The sequence below is a fragment of the Panthera onca genome, chromosome D3, assembly GCF_046562875.1.
Source record: "Panthera onca isolate mPanOnc1 chromosome D3, mPanOnc1 haplotype 2, whole genome shotgun sequence".
Classification (NCBI taxonomy): Eukaryota; Metazoa; Chordata; class Mammalia; order Carnivora; family Felidae; genus Panthera; species Panthera onca.
Genome location: NC_138350.1, coordinates 91027344 through 91048221, shown reverse-complemented (window position 1 = coordinate 91048221; position 20878 = coordinate 91027344). Strand labels below are relative to the sequence as shown.

The 20878-nt window shown below is 55.8% G+C and overlaps 1 protein-coding gene across 5 annotated transcripts in view; it reads left to right on the top strand.

Moving 5' to 3' along the window:
- Positions 1-20878, top strand: part of MBP (myelin basic protein) — a 113839-nt gene that overhangs the window by 65960 nt on the left and 27001 nt on the right. For all 5 annotated transcript variants that reach the window (XM_078435126.2, XM_081790842.1, XM_081790840.1 and 2 more), the window contains one exon: positions 15158-15594. In XM_078435126.2, coding sequence (XP_078291252.2) covers positions 15158-15594 — 437 coding nt within the window. The remainder of the gene's footprint in view (positions 1-15157; positions 15595-20878) is intronic.

The following is a 20878-nucleotide window of genomic DNA, read 5'->3' as shown; positions in this document are numbered from 1 at the left end:
TGAGGGCAGGCCAGGCGGAGGGCAGGGGTCGGCTGCCAGAGCCGGATGGCCTGAGCCTCCTCCTGGGACCCAGGGAGAGCGTTTGGAAGTAGGGAAAGAAAGCTGGAAGGAAGATGGTCGCACAGGCCCCAAGGTCAGCAAGGCCTGCAGGACAGACAGCTTCCGCCCGAGAAGGTGGCGTCCTCCGACGGGAGAGGGGCCCCCGTGGGTTCCTGAGGGTGCCCGAGAATGCACGTACACAGGGGCCTGAGCGGAGGGTGGGCGCTGGGACGGCGTGGGAGACCGGAAGGAGCCGGTAGAGCCGGTGTGGCCCGGATCGGTTCTCCAGGCACCCCCACGCTAGGAAGGGAAACAGACCTGTGTTCAAGTCACAGCATTGGCTTTCCAGCAAAAGTCCTTTAGCGGCATGGTGGCGTCAACGTGACCCGGCACACCCAATCTCCCCAGCACACGCGTGCCCATGCACACACACGCACGCACACATGTACACTCGTGCGCACGCTCGCGTGCATGCACATGCACGTGTACACATGTGCACCCATGTTGCATTTACAGGCACACAAGCACATATACGCATGCACACGTCTACATGTGCACATAACACACACATGCGCGTATGTGCATGCACACACATACACACATGCATACTGTTACATGCACACACATGCACACATACATATGCTTACATGTACACATATGTGCATGTACTTACATGTGCGCACAAATGCACAGGCATGCACACTCACACGGTTACATGTATGTACATGTATGTGTACACGTGTGTGCACTTACATGCACACATGCGCGTATACACATACACACGTGTACACATACACACATGTGCACACAATGCACACTTGCACATATATGCATGCGCACACATGCACACCCATGCACACATGCATACTCTTACGTGCACGCATGCACTTACATGTACACATGTGTGTGCATGCACTTAACATGCACACACTCACATGTGTGCACAAATGCACATGCATGCACACACACAAGAGGAGCAGAGGAATCAGGAGCAGCAGAAAGGCACTGTCACCAAGCTCTGCACAATGCACACACCGTTACAGGTGTTGCGTGTGCCTCCCTGCCCTCCACCTTCTCCCAGCAGGTGACTGTCTTTCCCACAGTCCTACAGAGAGGAAGTCTGAGGCAGCACCCAGATGGTACCTGCTCCAAAGGCTCCTTACAGTAGGAAGTCACCTCCCCTCCGACCTTCTTTGACCGCTGCACACGGCACTGGGAGACTCTGACAGCACAGGGGCCCCCCTGCCCCCCTGCAGTCGTCCTGCCACGTGGCCTCCGAGAAGAGACCCCTCCTCTGCTTTTGCAGCATTTTCTTCCCTTCTTAATAGTCACTGTGGCGGGGGCTGCATGCAGACTCAGCCTCGTTCCTGGTGCACGATGGCCACCGCCAGCAAAGGCCATGCACTTGGCTTTCCTGCTTTGGCCTGATGTGCACCTGCTCCCCCCAACACCGCCCCCATGGGTGCCCCTCACACACATTTGCTGTAAATGCGTGAGCATACACGCAGGGGGGTCAAGGTGTGGGGCGCGTGTTTGAGCTTTCCTCTGTGGTACTTCTTCTCCCACAAAGGAAGCAAGCACCTGTTCACATCTCCTGGCCCCCGAGGAGGACTGGGAGCAGGGGGTGGGGGGCCTGACTGCCCCGAGCCAGGACGAGGGCTCCTCAACTTGTTGACGTGCCCCGGACGGGGCTCCCGGCCCCCGAGAGACCCTGAGCCGCCCCTGGATCTCCATCTCAAGCCTGTGCCGAGTTGGCCGTCTTGAGTGTGCGCTGGGCAGCCTGGGGTGGCCCCGTGGCTGGTGGGGAAGGTGGCAGCCTGAGCTCTGGGCGTGGAGCGCTTGCCCACGACATTTCCAGCCCAGCTACTCTGTGCGGCGTTTCAGGGTGTGATAACGCACATCAGATGACATTGTGATTTTCACACAAGTCAGCCGTGAGGTCACAGACCCGGCTGGGAAATCTCAGACCTGCCCAGGATTGCAACAGGGACAAGGGCTGAACGGGGTCAAAGTGAAGGAAGTGACCTGAGCACAGGTTGGGGCCAGCAGGAAGGGCTCGGACCGCGGGCTGCTACTTTGCAGCTGTTGACAGTCGTGACCCAGGGCCAGACGGCTTCTCCCGAGGAAAGGTTACTATCCTGGCTGAAGGCGTCAGCACAGAGCTTGAGGGTGATGCCCGCTGAGCTCTGGAAAGCCGCTGTTGAACTTGTGTTTGGGCTAAAGGTAAACCAAGACGGTTTAAAGGTGATGTTTAAGGTGCATGATGCTGTTTTCGTGTTCTGAGGATGTTTCCACTTTTCTTTACTGTTTGCTGCACTGACTGTAGCTCGTCGAAGCCTGGAGTCTTGTTACCTTCTTGTTTGTTTTCTGAGGCCAAATTTTGGGGGAGAAGGAGAAGTACGGAAAGCTGGAAGGGATTGGCCCAGCATTTCCTCCTGCAGTTCCCGTTCATGTATTGAAGTGTTAGCACTTTAAAATCGCTGCAGGAATCTAAGCGCGATGCGTGGGGCCCGCTTCCAGAACGGGCAAATCTGCGTCAGCCAGGCTGGCGTTGGGACCACAACACAGGTCGGTGTTGAAAGCTCCCCGACGTTCCCTGGGGGAGAGGACGACACCCGTGTTCATGAGTGAGACCCCCCCTGCCCTGAAGGCGGTTCCTCAGTGGTGACACAGGTCCCGGGCCACTCGGGGGAGACTGTGGGGAAGGTGGCACCGACACCCGCCACCTCGGTGGCCCTGGAGCCCAGGGGATGCCTCTAAAGGTGCTCTCACCGCGCCCTGAGATTTCTGTTGACTTGGTCTGGGGGCGGGGCGTCCAGAGGCTCGGACGGAGGGGAGTGTGGCCCGCATTGGGAGTGTACGTGACAGCCTCTCTGGGCGGTCGTGTTGATTCGGTGGATGCCCACCCCTCCGCCCGCCCGAGGCTTCCCGCTCTGCAGGTGCCCCGTGATCAGAATCCCTGCGGAGCTTTCTCAACACGCAGACCGGGGGCCGCCCGGCTTCTGGTCAGCAGGCCTGGCACAAGCCAGAGAATCTGCACTTCTGGCAAGTTCCCAGGCGATGCCGACGCTGCCTGGAAGCTGTCCTGTCCCCCCCTCCCCTCCTCCCCACCCTCAGACCTTTGCCATAAGCCGTGCTGATTCTTATCCCCTAAACTCCCGGGTCTGCACTTTGCTCCAGCCCCCAAACGCTGACCCCAGCCCAGGCCTCCATCATCCCTGGCCTGGTTGACCCCTCAACCTCTCTGCTGTTCCCTGGCTCTGGCTTTTTTCCTCAGTGGAACCAGGAGGGCTTTCTGAAAACATACCTCTGGTTATGTTGTGTCCCAGTTGAAAAGGCCTTTCTGTGGCATCTCGTGCTCATAGAATAAAGAACAAAGCACATTACGTGACCTTCAACACCCAGCGCGCCCACACTCGGCCTGCTGGGACCACGTTCCCCTCCGTGTCCAGGCCCCTTTCCATCTCCAGCCCTGGTGTCTGGCTGACCCTTTCTCACCCCAGGCCACAGGGAAGCTAAGTTTCTCTCACCCCCAGGCCCTCCCACTGACGAGATTCTTTCTTTCGTGTAAAGCCCGTGTATTTATCTGTGAGGTTGTCCTATGAATTCCCGTCTCCTAATCTGCGAGCGCACGGGGACAGGAGCCCGGTTTCGTTCGCCTCCGTCTGCTCCCCCAGCACACAGCAGACACGGATGCGTTTTCTGTTGCTGCATAACCAGTCGCCACACTCTCAGCAGCTGAAAACACAACTTGTCTGTGAGGTGCTGGGTTCTCTGCCCAGCACCACCCAGGGTGACGTCAAGGGGTCAACCAGCTCGGACCCTTATCTGGAGGCCCGGGGGGACATCCGGCTTCAGGTTCATGCAGGTTGTTGGCAGAATCCAGTTCTGTGTGGTAGTTGGGATGAGATCCCCATTTCTTTGTTGGCTGTCTTCTGGGGTCGCCCTCAGCTCCTAGCGGCCAATCTCTCGACCCTGCACATGGACCCTGTGTCTCTAAAGCCAGAGACGGTGCTTTCCACCTTTTGTTGCTTGATCGAGAGTCTCTCTAACCTCTGCCTCCACTGCCAGCTGAAGAAAACTCTCTGCCTTCAAAAGGCTCCTGTGGTTGGAGTAAACGGTCCCAGATAATCTCCCTTTTTCCATGTGACATAATATAATCACAAGGGATGCCTCATCATGTTTGTAAGTTTTTTTAGGATTATATAAGGGTGAGAATTATTGGGGGCAGTTCGAATTCTGCTAAACGTAGGAATGAAATGAGTATGGGGGGGGGGGATGTATACATGGATGGCTGGACAGATGGGTGGGTAATTGGATGGGTAGATGGATGGATGGCTGGTGGATGGGTGAGTGATTGGGTGGGTGGATGGGTACATGGGTAGGTGGATGGATAGTGGGTGGATGGATAGATAGATGGATGGATGGGTGGGTAGGTGGATGGATGGATGGATGGATGGATGGATGGATGGATGGGTGGGTGGATGGGTGGATGGGTGGATGGGTGGATAGATGGGTGGATGGATGGATGGATGGGTGGGTGGGTAGATGGATGGATGGATGGGTGGATGGATGGGTGGATGGATGGTGGATGGGTGGATGGATTGTGGATGGGTGGTGGATGGATGAGTAGATGGATGGCAGATGGGTGGTGGATGGACGGTGGATGGATGGATGGATGGATGGATGGGTGGGTGGGTGGGTGGATGGATAGATGGGTGGGTGGGTGGGTGGATGGGTGAGTGGATGGATGGGTGGGTGGGTGGGTGGGTGGGTGGATGGATGGATGGAGGGATGGGTGGAAGGATGGATGGATGGATGGATGGGTGGGTGGGTGGGTGGAGGGATGGGTGGATGGGTGGGTGGATGGATAGATGGATGGATGGATGGGTGGATGGGTGGATGAGTGGGTAGATGGATAGATGGATGGATGGGTGGGTGGATGGGTGGATGGATGGGTTGATGGATGGATGGATGGGTGGGTGGGTGGATGGATGGATGGATGGATGGGTGGATGGGTGGATGAGTGGGTAGATGGATAGATGGATGGATGGGTGGGTGGGTGGATGGATGGATGGGTGGATGGATGGATGGATGGGTGGATGGATGGATGTGTGGATGGATGGTGGATGGGTGGATGGATTGTGGATGGGTGGTGGGTGGACGGTGTATGGATGGTGGATGGTGGATGGATGGAAGGATAGTTGGTATGTGGAAAACGTGTAGGCTCTTACTGCCGTATACAAGGTACCCCTAGACTAGTGTTTCAAATATCACACCAGCCACAGTAACAGAAGCCCTGACCGATGGGTACTCCGTCTGCACCAGGGCTAAGCCACTTTATTACGTGCCCTTCACGTACTTGTCCCAGCAGTCCTGTGAGGGACCCCAGCAATTCGCTCCATTCTGCAGCTGAGGCCCCAGGACGTGAACACTTGGATTCACATGCTCGAGGCCGCAGAGTCGGCGGTAGAACCAAAGTCCACTGGATTTGACCTTCGCGACCTTTGGTCTCACAGCCCCAAGTCAGTTTAACTCTGCCATGATTACCGAGCCCCACTGGGTACGACAGACATGGAGACAGGAACACCTCTTTCAGCTAATTTACCCCCCGCTGGAGAGCAGTCGGTAGCGTTCCCGGGATGCCACCTGCTTGCGGGCCGTCCCGTCGCCTCTCCGGGCCTGTTCATTGCGGGTACCCAGTTTCACTGAGAATCGACAGAGGCTGCTCAGGGCACAGAACCCATGTGGACATCGGGCTTTTGAAAAAAAAAATCCCGTATCTCTACACCAGCTGTGCCGGGGAAGCCGGCACCACGTTGTACGATGAAGAAACTCGGGCCCCACGAGGTGCAGACTCGCAGTGGAGCCCCGGCCCGACCCTCGCGGGCCGTTTGCTCTGCACTCGGGCTGCCTCTCCCGCGACCCCGTCCCTGCTGTGGGAGGGCTCCAGGGGTGAGCTATTTAGAGCACATAAAAACTATATGTTCTGGGCGCACAAAGGAGGCATTTGTGCGTGATGGGTGGGTTGATAAGATTCGTTTGTGGAAAAGTTTTAAAGATGTCTCTGCCAGTAGCCTGGCGGGCGGCCGCATGCCTCTCATAGATGCAGAATTTCTGCCACAGCACATCCACGGGCCACAACCATGGGCCTTTTTGTTTCCATCGCCCTCCCTGGTGACCCCGAGCACGGGGAGCCAAGGACAGAAGTATTCCACAAACAAGGAGGGTCCTCTCAGCCCTGGCCTACACTGGCACATTCCACGGCCCCACCCGCCCAAGGGCCCCTCGGGCTCCTCTGCGGAGAGGGGCTGGGCCGCTGGGACGGGGACACACGGGCACTCACAGCGCCCCTGTTCCTTAAAGCGGGTGGTCAGCCACGTTGTGGCAGCTTGAGGTCCTGTCCGTGCCGGGCCTGTGGCGTGGCCTCAGAAGGCCGCCCCTCGCAGGAAGGGGGTCCCTCCTGCCTTCGTCTCCGGGATGGGAGTTGCGGGCTTGGTCACGAGCACCGGTTCCCAGGTCGCGGTCCGCACCACAGCGCCTGCGGGCCTCTGTCTGCCACCAGTCCCTGGCCTTCCCGCGGGGGCTCTTGGTTTGAGCTTAATCAGAGCCCGGCGGAGCCATAGGCTTGGTAGTCAGTGTGGTCCTCTGCACCCCCCTCACCTCCCACGATGGGCGGGGGCTGGTCCACACGCAGACTGGGCAGGATGCTTCTCCTGGGGCCTCCCACGTCAGGGACACATCTGCGTGCCCCGTGTTAACGTCACTTAGGAAGAGGGCACTTCCGGCTGGAGGTGGAGGAGGGCACATTGCCCCTACCTCCAGAGCCCCGCCCCCCATCTCAGGCCTTAGGCGAGGAAGCAGGGGCTCCCCAGCGACTCCGTTCCCGGGAAGGCTGCCTGGCCCCGCTTGGAGGCGGGTAGGGGTGAGGTGGGGCAGCCAGGCCTGTACCTGTTATTCCCAGCATCTGCTTCCAAGCACCCGCCATGAAACATCGCGTGCCCTTCACACACGCGTGGGTTTTATTTCTGCACTTGGCTGTAGAGGGTCTGAGGAGCTCTACGTTCGCCTCTCGGCTGTCAGGGTGCCCTTAGCTTCATGGGTCCTCGTTAGGACTCCAAGGAGAGTCCGCCATCTAGACTCTGGCAGTGGGACCGGCTGGTGGTGGGACACCGCAGGGGGTCCCGCACCTCCAGGCCCAGAGTGGCGAGGCAAAGAAAAAAAAAATTTAAACAAGCAACAACAACCAAAACACCACCCTTAAGGAAAAGCAACCTGGAGATTTTGTTCCGGTAATGACTGATTTCATACTTTGAGTGAAAATGCGACTGTAGCCCAGCCTCAGGTCTAAGCAAAGGGAACGGTGTCTGCCTCCTGGTTCTTTCCTGGAATCTGCGCTTGGGGGAATTGGAGCCCCAGGAGCTGGCGTTCTGAGCGGTTATCGATGGGCTGGCTGGGAGAGGATGGGCGCGGGAGGCCAGAGGGGCCGGACGGGCAGGGCTCAGTCGGCGGGCGGACAGGCGTGCTCCCGGAGGCCGTGGGCTCATCTGCAAAGCTGCCTTCCCTAAAAGTCCGGAACAGAGAGATCCACACCACCTGCCACCAACAGAAGTGAACAGAGGATCAGAATTTAACAAGACCCGTGGAAGAGAGTTAATGGTGTTGCTTCAGTTCAAGCCCTGTGTTTCCGGACGGTTTTCCCCAGGCCGTACAAGGCAGGGCCACCTTCCATTGGTTGGGGCTCTTCTGCAAAGGCGCGAAGTATTAGGTAGCTTTTCCTGAGCCCCTTACAGCCGTCTCTGCATCTCAAGACCTTTTAGCCTGAGAAGTCCCTTGTGTGACTTCAGCTCACCCACTCTGAAGGACGTGAACTTGGCGTGTGAATTTGGGTGGGCATGCCCTTGCTTGCCTATGGCAACTCGTCCCAGGAAGAGAGGACCCGAAATCAGGTCGGTTGTGGTTCTCTAGATTGCACAGTGGCCTTAATAGTCTCAGGAATCTCTAACGTACCCGATGAGGAAAAGCTCTGGGGAAGAAAGTACAAGTTAAAAAAACGTGAGTTTAAAAACGAGAAACCAAAGACCCAGTAATTGAAGATTTCCTCCATTGTGTGGATTCCATAATGATGGGCGTTAATCTGTCATGCTGCTGCTTTGAGTTAGGAACGAAGGACTAGCCTGGACAATTACCAGAAACAGGACACATTGGTGCATTTGGATATACGGACCTATGTGGGGATAATACTTCCCAAAGGGACCATAAGCTAGAAAACCAGATTGCAAATCACTCAGGAGAAAACCGTCCAGTGTACCAGGACAAGGGCGCATACAGCGCCTCTGAATTCTGCCATTGTGTATTTAGATGAAAGTCACCAAGTGTCCCCATCGCTGTGCGGATGCACTCTCCGGCCCCGGAAGGTGACTGAGCCCCATCGAGAACCTCCTCCCTGCCTTGCGGGGTCCCTGCCTTGTCGCGGGTGCTGCAAGGTTGTCCGTGGTGCACAATAAAGGACAGCAGGGTGATGCCGACTGCTGTCTGGGCATCGGGGAACCTGCGTTTTTAGCCGCTTGTCTTTTCTTTATGAATCTCACCATTTCGTTAGTTGTCTGTACTGCAGGCCCCACGGAAGCCGCGGAGGAAGAGATTCCGCGAGGCCTCCTGTAGGGTCTCCGAGACCCCGTCCGGGTCCGGTCTGTGTCCGGGGCCCCCACAAGGAGGGGGTGCGGATAGGAAGCTGGGAACCTGTGTTTTTCAGCCAGGAAGAATCCTAGTTCCTTGGGTGAAAACACCCTGTGATGGAGGACAGACTCATCAAATCAGTTCAGCTGTGGCTTTGTGGTTGTTTGCTCACTTATGGGAATTTAAAACACCTCAAACAAGCCTGACCTGTACTCTGTGCTATAGACCTGACCACATCTCCCCCCAGGACAGGTGCTTTTCTTCTTTTTAAGTTTATTTATTTATTTTGAGAGAGACACAGCGTGAGCAGGGGAGGGGCAGAGAGACAGAGAGAGAGAGAGAGAGAGAGAGAGAGAGAGAGAGTCCCAAGCAGGCTCCTCACTGCCAGTGCAGAGCCTGATGTGGAGATCGCACCCACAAACTTTGAGATCGTGACCTGAGCCAAAACCAAGAGTTGGTCACTTAACCAGCTGAGCCACCTGGGTGCCCCAGGACAGGTGCTTTTAAAACCAAGGTAAGAAGATGCACGAAATCAGTTCAGTCTGATCCCTCAAAATGAATGCACAAATTTTATTTTCTGCCCAAACGGTTGATGGATGTCGTGTAGAAAAAATACAGACGGAGGGGTGGCTCACAAAAGCCGCTCTGTGGGGAAAATTGTAGCGGTTGCCCCACCTGGAGGCCATGCAACTTGTGGGGTTTGGGCCGTTTGCAGCGAGCAGGGGGTGGGGAGTTGGATCTGAATTTCAGGTCTGGTGCAGACCCCGGGCTTCCTAATGCTTTCCCAGCCGTGACCTCTCCAGGAGGCCGCTCACCGGGGCTGGGCTCAAGGCCTCCGCCTGGGGTGGAGATAGGAGTGTGCATATGTAAAATAAGCCAACAGCGGTGGTTTGTGTGGGATGAGCGTATAGGGCACGTTTTTAAGTTCAGTGTTGGCAAAACCTCTCATCACCTCAGCCCCACAGACTCAGCACGCAGGGGGGTGCACCTTCTCAAGCCAACCCAAAGGGGCGAAAAGCGCTGAGCCCCAGCCCAACGACGGTGGGAAAGGGCCCGACACACAGCGGGCCTAGGATGCTCCGCGTCTCCGAGACTAAGCTCTCCTCCCAGAGACTATGGTCTGTGAGTGGAGGCAGGGAGCGGAGGGGCAGGAGGGAGGAGGGGACGTGCCATCGTCACACGGTGAGCCGAGGTGTCCTCAGAATGACCGACTGGGCACTTCGCCCGACCTGTTAAAAAAGCAGAATCGGGTGCCATCCCGTGCGTCCCGACTCGTGGGGTCTGGGACGTGCCTGGACATCTGTATTTTTTCCCATGTGCGTGCACACGTGGGCGGTTCTGATGGAACTTATTCATGAGCTGTGATTCCCACGGGTGTGGTGGAGTAGAACAGACGAGGTATGTTCCACGTTAAATGCAGTGATACTTAAATACAGGACGATATGCACTTCGTCCTCAGTTTTATCCGAGCCCATCCTAGGAATGTCGGGCTCTGGTTCGGGGGGAGCAGGGGACGTGCAGGGAGGCACCTCCGCGTACGCCTGCACAGCTCCCGGAGCCCAGGGTGCACTGAGCCCGCGGGGTGCCTCCGGCGGGTCTCCTGTTTGCAGGTGGGGGCGCTGGCGGAGCTGCTCGCTCGGGACGGGCGGCTTTCTGTGAGGTCCCTCTGCCGCCCCTACGCCTGTCCCTCTCCATTCAGCAGCCGTGACCCACACGTGGCTTAGCGGTCAAGTGTGTGCAGTTAAATTCTCCCCGTAGAGGCAAGAGCCCAGCTGCAGGTAAGGCCCGTCGGGGCGTCGGGGCCGGAAGAGACCCTGAGCGAGGCCCGGAGCCGTGGTGTTCCGATCGTACGCCTGGAATTAACACCGCGTCCTCCAGTGAGTCCTACTTAGCTTCCCTACGTGTCTGTTTCCTCATGTGAGTAAAAGCGATCCTAGAACTACCTGCTTGTTAGGGTTGTTGGTAATGCGTACAAGACGCCCGGTGCGGTCAGCCAAGGCCTCCCGTCCCGGGCTCTCTGGGGACAGCCGCACGTACGGGAGCAGCCGCCCTGGGTGAAAACTCAGCTCGCCAAACCCTAGCGCGTGCTGCTGAAAGGGGCCTGCAGGTATCTGAGGCAAGAACGTAGCTATATCGTCCCACGTCCTCACCACAGACGCCCAGTTCAGCGACCGGCCCGAAGCCGTCGTCCGGTCGGAGAGGTTGAGGCTGGTCTGCAGGGTCCTTCTCCTCTGCGCCCTGCAGACCTCGGGCCCTCGCTGGCCCTGACTCCGGATACTGCTGTCCACAGCATGCGGCGATGGCAGTCTCTCTGTTGTCCACGGGCTTGGCCGCGGTCCAGCGGTCCCAGAGCTCGTCAGGTGCGTCCCACTCAGTGAACCATGGACATCCGAGCAATCAGGCCTGACGCACAAACTTGGATTTGGACTTGATGAAAGAATAGAGCCGGGAGACTGAATTCCTTATGCTGGTACCTCAGAGCCACGCTGACGGGTTACATTTAGACTATTACAAACCCTTTGCGTAGCCGGAAAGAGTCAGGTGATACAACTGAAATTCGTTCCCAAGCCAGAGCTTAGACCCTGCTGCAGGGCCTTTCAGGACCGAAGGGAAATCTTCACTTAAAAATAAGCACATAGGGGCGCCTGGGTGGCGCAGTCGGTTAAGCGTCCGACTTCAGCCAGGTCACGATCTCGCGGTCCGTGAGTTCGAGCCCCGCGTCGGGCTCTGGGCTGATGGCTCAGAGCCTGGAGCCTGTTTCCGATTCTGTGTCTCCCTCTCTCTCTGCCCCTCCCCCGTTCATGCTCTGTCTCTCTCTGTCCCAAAAATAAATTAAAAAATGTTAAAAAAAAAAAAAAAAAAAAAAAAAAGCATATAACAGCAGCGATGCCAATGGTGAAGTTCTAGCAAAGAAGAGGTGGGGATTTGACTTCTTTCCTCTGGGAGGAATGGCCCAGCTCACACCGGCATGGCTGTGATCTTGCTGGGCACCTAGTGCCAACCACGCACCGCATGGGATGCGCAGAGATCAAACAACACGGGGGGCACACGTGTGGGACACGGTGGAGGGCAAACGGAAGAGCAGCGGGCGAGTCTGTCCTTGGTGCACGTGACATTGGGGGGCAAGTAAGGTCATGTACTGTGAAACCTTGTACGGTCCTTCCAGCAGCCCTGGGTACAGTGTGGGATCCCACCAGAGAAGCCCACGGCCTTGGGACCAGCGGTGATGGAGAAGCAAAAACCCCAGCATAAAGTGGCAGAAAAAAAAAAAAGGAAGAAGAAAAAAGAAGAAGATGGTTGCAGTCAGTCAAATAAGAAGTCACCCAGGGGGGCCGGACTGAGGACACCCCGCCTGGGAAGGAGCCAGACACACAGGGATCAGCTGGACCACTGGGACCTTCAGCTGGAGACTTGCTGTGGTTAGGACGTCTGAGTTTCTTCGAACAATAAACACCGCCTCCCCCAAAATCACCCTCCGGTTGGGTGGGTGTCTCTGTTCCAGAAACCACTGTCGAGTGAGTGACGTCTCTGTTTCTCAGAGATGTTCCAGGAACCCATTCTGTGATTTTCACAGCAGTACTTTCAAAGGTCCAATACGTCTCCCCTCCGAAGCTTTCTGGGGGCCATTCTAGCATTTAGATGAGGTGGGCTTTAAAAAAAAAAAAGTTTTATTGCGAATTCGCGTAGAATTTGAACAACAATAGAGCATTGTAAGTGCATATTCTGGTAGAATCAGGTCCATGGCTCACAAATTGTGCCCTAAATCGCTATGCTCCATGCTTCGAGTCTCAATAAAAAGACTACATTGGGCTGTAATTCGATGAAAGCTGATATTAATTGACAAATTAAAACTGCATTTGTCCCTACCCAAAATGCTGCACATCACAGATTTCAGTGTCCCCGTGCCCCTTGTGTGCTCAGAGAAGCCACTTTCAGGACAGGAACGCCTTCTCTGTGCCCTCACAAACAGCCGTATTCAGGGACACAAGGCCCAACTGTTACACAAATATTAGTATTCAGATGCGCTTGTGTTTTGTTAATGTGTTTAAGTATGTACAATATAGCTTTTGTTTCTCTCCCGCATTTGCATTAATTTATATTAGCCACAGATTATAAGGCACAGCTAGAAAATCAGACTCTATTTCTGTGGCAACCTATAAATTAGCATCCCATCCCTGCGAAAATCTACAGCTTTGTGCGGCCCTAGGATTCTGTACGTTGCTTTTTCATGTTGCTACTGTGCCGCGAGCCATTTAGTACATTTAGTACATACGTTGTAAAAATACTTGTGTTGCTCCCTAGCTGAATTTCATCAGGGGTCCCGAAGGACGTGCCATACTCTAAGGGACGTATTTCTGAGGCATCGGGCACAGCTGACCCTGAGTGCTGTCTCCTAGGAGCCTGGATAAGGTCACGGGGATCCCGGGTTCCGGGCTCTGCCTTGTACTTTGTCACTGGCAACCACAGAGCACGGACGTGGGGAGTGAGGTTCTCTACTTTGGAAGTACAGGTCAAGAAACTGTGTGATGAGTATCATTCACGGGACCGTCTCCTGACGGCCAGGATTTTGTTGAAAGAGAGTGGAATCGTTCGCCTTCTGTTTCTGATGTGTTTGTGAAAGTATGTGTCGTGTAGATGCACAAACATCCTCAAATACTCCCTCCATCTCTCCCGTGGGCGGCATCCCCCCCCCCCCCACCTGTGCACCTGCAGACCCAGCCCCTTCTTCCTGCCGCCTGCGCACTGGGTGCCCTCCCCTCCGCTTCGGCACCCCCGCCCGGGCCCACCCATCCCATCCCTCGAGGGGCCTCCCTGAAGCCCCTGCTCCCGCCCTGTGGTCTCCGTATCAGCAGCTGACACGAAACTGTACGTTATGTTGGTGTCCTGTGGCCGAAGGGCAAACCGCCCTGCGCTGGGTGGTTTCAAACAACGGGAATTTCCACGCTCACGTTCTGGAGGCTGGAGATCCGAACTCAGCGTGTCCGCGGGGCTGTGCCGTGGCTGCCGGCTTAGGGGAGGGTGGGCGCCAGGTCTCTGACCGGCCGGTGCTCCCGCATCACTCCGGTCCCCGCCCCCATCTTCACGTGGCCTCTTCTTCCCGGTGTGGCCGTGTCTGGATCCAGAGCCCCCTCTTTCTGCGAGGACAACAGCCGTTGGTCAAGCCCACCCTCCTCCCGTAGGGCCTCATCTTACGTTGGTGTCTACGAACGACCCTGTTCTGAAAAAGCTCGCGTTCACAGCTACTGGGGTTTAGGGTGGGGACCCGCCATTTTGGGGGGGCCCTTCAATTCATGGCACTCATTTTCATCAGTGTTCCTGAGACAAGGACCGGATGTTCATCACTGCAAACCAGGCGCCTGGCACAGTGCACCCCGCTTACTAGGTCCTCAGCAAGTAATGGCTGGGCGGCTGGGTGGCTGGGTGGGTAGATGGCCGGGGTGGCTGGGCGGGTGGCTGGGGAGCTGGTGGTGGGCGGGAGGGAGGGTGAGTGCCTGGATGGGTGGCGGGGAGCTGGGTGGGGAGCCGGGTGGATGGTCCGTGGGCGGATTGGCGGGTGGGTAGAGAGGCAGGTGGCCAAGCAGATGATGGATGCTGCCGTTGGGTAAATGACGGTGAGCAGATTAGTGGGTGGTTGAAGGAAGGAGGGTATTATAAGGAAGCGTGAGGAAACCCACATTTTCTGTAGATAAGTGGCAAAAGGTGGAGTGGGCTGGAGTGGACGTGCACTTAAACCTAACCTACAACTTGAGAGGAAAGTGGATGCGTGGCCATTCTGGGAGGAAACGCTGCGTTCGTGTGTGCGCACAAAGCTATGAGATGGTGGGATCCCACTTGAAGTCCACCGTTCCCGCTTCGAACTTTACAGTCGTGGCCACTTAGAGAAGAGAGGCCAAATGAAAATGTCCTGAATAAGCAGTTCTCTGGTGCAACAGGCCTCTCGTGGAATCTCAAACTGAAGAATTCTAAATGCCCCATTTCTTTAAGGCATGAATTGCGAAAAGATGTGGGAAGTTCCATGTTTATCAAGAATGCTAAAAATACCTTTGGTCAAATAAATGCTCCCGGACACGTTTAGCTTATGCACCAGTGGAATTTTCGAGACTCAACGTCCCACTAAGGTGCCTGCGGTGCTGGCCTCTCCAGACGCGGCAGGGCGGCGCCCAAGGGGGATTGGCCACGTCGGCAGGAAGCGGGGGTGCTCTTTATGTGGGGTGCCAAATCTCGAGCCAGCGAGGCAAGTCCCGGGGCCCGAGAGCGGCAGGTAGGGTGCTCGCTCGGTCCAGGTTGGGTCCTGCCCGAGCGACGTGGGGTTGCCGTGCAGCTCGATGGCCCCTCGCGCGTCCCGTGGATTCGGTAGGACACTAGCCCTGGAAGAAAGCGTCATTGTCCCCCGCTCCGCTTTGCACGGCCCGTATTCATATCTCACTGTTGTTTGCAGGGGAGGCAGATGTGGAGCAGAACAATGGGGCCCCCTCTCAGGACACGGCGGTGACAGACTCCAAGCGCACAGCGGACCCAAAGAATGCCTGGCAGGACGCCAACCCAGCTGACCCAGGGAGCCGCCCCCACTTGATCCGCCTCTTTTCCCGAGATGCCCCCGGGAGGGAGGACAACACCTTCAAAGACCGGCCCTCGGAGTCAGACGAGCTCCAGACCATCCAAGAGGACAGCACAGCCACTCCCGAGGGCCTCGATGTGATGGCGTCACAGAAAAGACCCTCCCAGCGGCACGGCTCCAAGTACCTGGCATCCGCCAGTGCCATGGATCACGCCAGGCACGGCTTCCTCCCGAGGCACAGAGACACGGGCATCCTTGACTCCCTCGGGCGCTTCTTTGGCGGTGACAGGGGTGTGCCCAAGCGGGGCTCAGGCAAGGTGAGCTCTGAGGAGTAACAGGGGTGCACAGAACGTGTGTCCGCTGTAGTTGACAAGGAGAAGGAAGGAAAGTGTGCAGGTGAGCTAAGCCGTAGGGGAGATGCTGGTGCGGCCCCTCCGCTTTCCACCTTCCGTCCTTGCTGGACGTGCCCCCCGGCCGCGGGAGGGGCCGGGGGGCCGCCTGCCGTGTTGGCACACAACTCAGCCTCTTTTCCCTCCTCCCAAGGGATGCCATCGGGATGTGGCCCAGGGCTGCAAGAACGTTCCGAATCGGGCATCTCTAGGGTGGCCTGGTGTGGGCACTGCAGGAAGGGCACCGCGTTCTCGGCTCTTTGGTGGCTCATGCTTGGGGGCTTCGTGGCTGCTTTGCCTCCCGTGCCCCCGCTTTCAGGTTCGACATTGGGTCGTGCTTGTTTTTCTTGGAGTCTGCACTGCTAGCTTCGCGTTGTCTTGCAACAATAATGCGATTGAGGACTTTCGCACAAAGCCGAGATTTAAATTCGCCTTGAGCAGATTTTGTCTTTTGTCTGAGTTATTCTGGGGGCAAGGGGGGGGGGGGCGGGAGGGTTGAGTGTGCCTATGAATCACAACTGTATTATTCTGTTATTCCATTAGCCTGAATCTAGAGTCTGTGAAGTTTCATTATTTAAATATTCTGTAGATGAGAATTGTATCACGAGACAAAAGGCCCCCATTATACTCCCGTGTCCAGCGGTGGCTTCTGGACTGGATTGTCACTGGGTCATCCGTGCTCATGTTTCATCCAAGAGCCACATCCCAAGTGGCTTTCCCATAGCAGACACATAGCACGTCACATGCCTTTTTGGGGTGGCGCATAGCTGAGCATTTCGGAAGGAGAGGGTGTTTTCAAAGAAGCCTGGGTTTACTGGCCGGGCGCACAGAACTCACACGCCGTAGGTCTTGCTCTGGCTGTGTATTGTTCTTATTCTGAACTCGGTCTTGGGAACGTCAAGAGGCTTTTGGGTAAAGTGTGGAGCCGGGACCCCGACCTGCGGTTTCTAAAGGAGCTTCTAAAAGTTGCTCTCATCTCTAACGACAATTCTTAAAACGACTGATGTTCGTGAAATGGTCGCACGCGAACCACGCGGTCAGTTTCGCTGCACACGCGGGGCCCCGGGCGCTGCTAATGTCTCTGGTACCTGCCCCGAGGCGAGGCCGCTCATGTGGCTCTTGTCACGCCTTCTTGGGACTAACACTTGGTACATCCTGCGTGCTGACGGAGTTCGTCTTCTGCTCGGTTCTTTGAGTGTCTGTGTTTGGAGACGTGCGCTCTTACTCTGGGGCAGTCTCGCGTCACCCTAAAGTGTCGGTCCCCTGATCTGTTTCGAATGCTGGTTTCTGTCTGAGGTGCTTTCTCGAGCACAGCTGTCTGACCACACCAGGTTCTGGCTGCCCAATGAAGCCTTGCTATGATGCTAAGCACGCCGTATGCATGCAGCCACTCTGGAACCATAAGCTTCTCTGCTGAACTCAAGGAACAGGAAAAAATGTATTTGAAGTGTGCAGAAAAGATTAAATGGCTATATAGCATATATTATAAAACAAACTTCATTTCAGTGCTTGTGGCTTCAATGAAAATAAAATTGTGAATGCATTTATATCAACCATTGTGACTCTATTTCCGAATGATGTATATGTGTGTGTGTGTGTGTGCACGCATACACGTTTTTCTTCCTTTATGTAGGATCACAACCTTTATTGCTTTAAGGCTCTCCTCCTCTTTAATACTTTCAAAGAAAAGATTCAGCTCAGAAGTAGGCCTCAGCTTTGCAAAATAGGGTTGCTAGATTATCAAGGACCCAGAGAAATGACAATATTTCCACAGGATTTTAAAAACAAAAAACAATGTTTAAATAATTGTGTCAGAGTTTCTGAAGTGTCAGCCCTGTTCACTGCTGAATGCTGAATAAAGAAGGTTTAAAAATGAACAGCCTTGCCTTTTGATGCCAGAGAAAAAGTTGGGAGTTTGGGTGTGTATACTCACACGAGTGCTTACCAGGCACACCGGCAGGAAAGCAGTGTGTTTTCAACACCCCTGTTTTATTGCGGCCTCTGTTTGCTTTTACACACTGCAGATGTACACTTAATCACTCTCCACCCAGGCACACCCCCACGATGGCCCTAGGATTCTGGGGTCCTTACTGGCCTGGGCTGCCCAGGGGTTCTTTTTGGGTTTTGTTTTTATTCTTGCTTTGCTCTGTGTATAAATCAGGAGAGCCCTCATTTTATTGAAAGGTCTTTGGGTTGAAGCTTGAGAAAAGAAGAGAATCCAAAGGCCCGATTATCATCCATAAAAGCCCATTTCAGGTTTCCACCGTCTGTCGCTGACGGGGTCGTTGGGTAAGGTACGGGGAATGCTAAGGGCCCCCCAGGCCTGAGTGGCGGCCTGCCCCCACCGTGTGGGTTTGGGGGGAAGCAGTTACTCAATTACTCTGTCCGGAGTAGGTTTTTCATGGGACAGTCATGCAAGACTGAATGCATGGCCCCTGGGAAGGAGGCTGTTGGCCTCTGGCCCTTCCGGTGCCCCTCCCCCCGCTGAGGCCACGTGGGACTCCTGCCCCCCCCCCCCAATCCTCGGAATGCACCGACAACACCCACCCTCGGATGGCCGGGGCGTTGACATTCAGGGAAAGTGCATTATAAATTCCTTGAGGAGGCATATTCTTTTGAGAGCCACAAATGAAAAGTGTATTCATGGGGAACACGTTCCTTTGTTGCAGGAGGAAAGAAGGACCGTGTTGTTGCCTTTAAAGGACAGGTTTTCCAACGCCCTGGGACGTGGGGTCCCGGGAGGAACCGACAGGCGTTTAGGACAAAGTTTAAGATGCATGTGTTCTTTGTGAGAAGGGCGGCTCTCAGAGCTGTCCCTCCCCACCCGTTGCCGTCCCCACCCCGTCAGACCTCACGTGCCCACACGGGGGCTGCGGCCACTCGGGCCCTGACCGTTAGCTTTGGAAACTGTCCTTGTTCCTTTTTATCTCGAAGAGGTGAGGTCTGATGAAAATCTAAGCTGGACACGGTGACGTAACACCTGGACGGTTCCCAAGTAAGAATGCAGCCAGAATATGCCCATCGCGGATTTCTCCATACCGCTGTATTTTAAGAGTTTTTGAAAGTCGGTCCTGCACTGATGATCTTGCTGTCATCTTGACATTCACTGTCAAGGCTCCGTTTATAACCTGCTCTCCGTTGTTCAGCACTGAGGATGATGTGTATGCCTCTAGTTTTGGTTGTACGGGATGAAGACCGTTTGTCATTTACTGCTATGGCGTGTCATCGGTCTTGTAGATTAGTCACCACGTCCTGTTTGCTGCCCTTAAATTCATTTAACACATTTTAGTTCTGCCGTAGCTCAATTCCTCATTGTTCGCGTAATATCCCAGTTGTGTAGATACGTTCTGTACTCTCGTGGGGAGTGTGGCGTTCAGAGGCGGCGGGAGGGACGTGGTAGGACATGTGTGTTGGGTCCTCCGGGCCGCACGGCACCTGCCCCCGAGTCCACGGCCACTGGTGTCAGCGGGCGGGACCTGAGTTAGGACGGTGGGGGCCTTGCCGCGTCCTCTGTACGAGCCACACGTCTGTACGCTATGCTGATGGGTTCGATGCTGACTGCCTTCTGGTGATTGTATGCCAGTTTGATTTTGCGATGAACTTTTGTTTTATAGACATTTCTTCCTTTTTATGCATTCATTAAACATTTTGACAGACCAACGGTGGTGTACTAATTGCTCGTGAATTTCCTAAGCTGCCTCCTTCCTGTTCCCTCCCTCCCTCACTACATGCATCACTGGTGTGGTTGTGGTCCCCTGATGGGACAGCCAACAGGTGAGTGTGCGAGCACCTGCCACCTGTGCACAGCCAGGTCTCTTTCTCGCTCGTGTGCTTTTGCACAGACATTCGTTTACTCTTTTCTCTCCACGGACAGATAGCTAAGCGTCCCGGTCTTTCTGCCGTGACTGCTCTCGTTCTGCTCGACGTGTGCAGCGCGTGTCTGGGAGTGCCGTCCCACGTGGGTGGGCAGACCTGGGCACTGAGCAGACTCCGGTCCCCTTTGTGTGTGTGGGACACAGTCCCCAGGGCAGCATTTCCTGAGCGACTGTGTGCCCCGCTGAGGGTACGTCCGAGGGGGTCCCAGGAACCCGGGCAGTCTGGCGTTGGGGGGCGTCAGCGAGTGTGAAGGTCATGCATAAGGTGGGTTGTGGATGAACTAGGCACAAAAGCAAGTATGCGATTAATTTGGACGCACTGACCCCTCCAACGACCTCTGCCGGGAGATGCTCACCTCCTTCGACGTTCATTTCCATACAGGGCATCTGTTGATTTTCCTTTTGGTAAAACATCAGCCATTTGGTGGCAGGAATTTCTGACCGGCTGATGGAGATCTTGACTTGACATCTCAGGGAGCGTACCCCACTCTCCGGAGCTCCCGGGAGCGTCTAGGGCGTTTAACCACCGGAGAATCTCTGGTCAAACTCTGGCTCACATAGTAAGCGTTTCTCCACACGTCTACACCACACCCTTAGGTGCTCTGGAGCCTTCCTCTGCTTCCTAAGAAAGTCTGACGGGCAGGGAGAGTCACAGGAACGAGGGCTCCTCTCGGGGGCCCTTCTTGCCGTCGTCGAAGGCCCGTGGGCTGCGCCCCTGCCCGCACCTGTGCAGAAGAAGCAGGCCGAGCACCGCCTGCAGAGGGGGGAGGAAGCCTCGTTCCCCTCCTGCAGGTGCGGGGTAGGGGGGGTGTGTCTCCCGCAAGCCAGGCAGGTCCCGCCCCCCAGCCTCCCCACCCCGAGCTGCATGGCCAGCAGCCCACGGAGGCAGCTGACACAGACCCCCCAGCCACCTGACACGGCTCGAGGAGCTGAGCCCCTCCTTAAGAAGGGACGTTGTCCTAAACGGGGGAAACAAACTAGAGAATTCTTCTTTGCCTTTTGGCCAAGGGCGTAACAGACTTGCCTTTCTGCCACCCTCTGAGGCACGTCACGCCCTGTGGGGACAACCCGGCCTCATCAAGGCAGAAGCCACCCCAGGCGTACCCTCCCAGATGTACTTGAACCCAAATATTCAGTCGCCTTCCTCTTAAGTGCTCAGGACCCTGAACTAAACTCACCAGGGCTTCTTGCCGGAACAGAAAGATCCCCTCTCGCCGGGGAGGATCAGTTGTGGGACGTAGAGCTGAGCCCAGACTCGCCCCAGAGTTGCCTCTGGAAACCCCGTGTGCTCACTTTGCAATAATACTTCTAGAGCGTCCTAACCTTCTTGTGTGTCA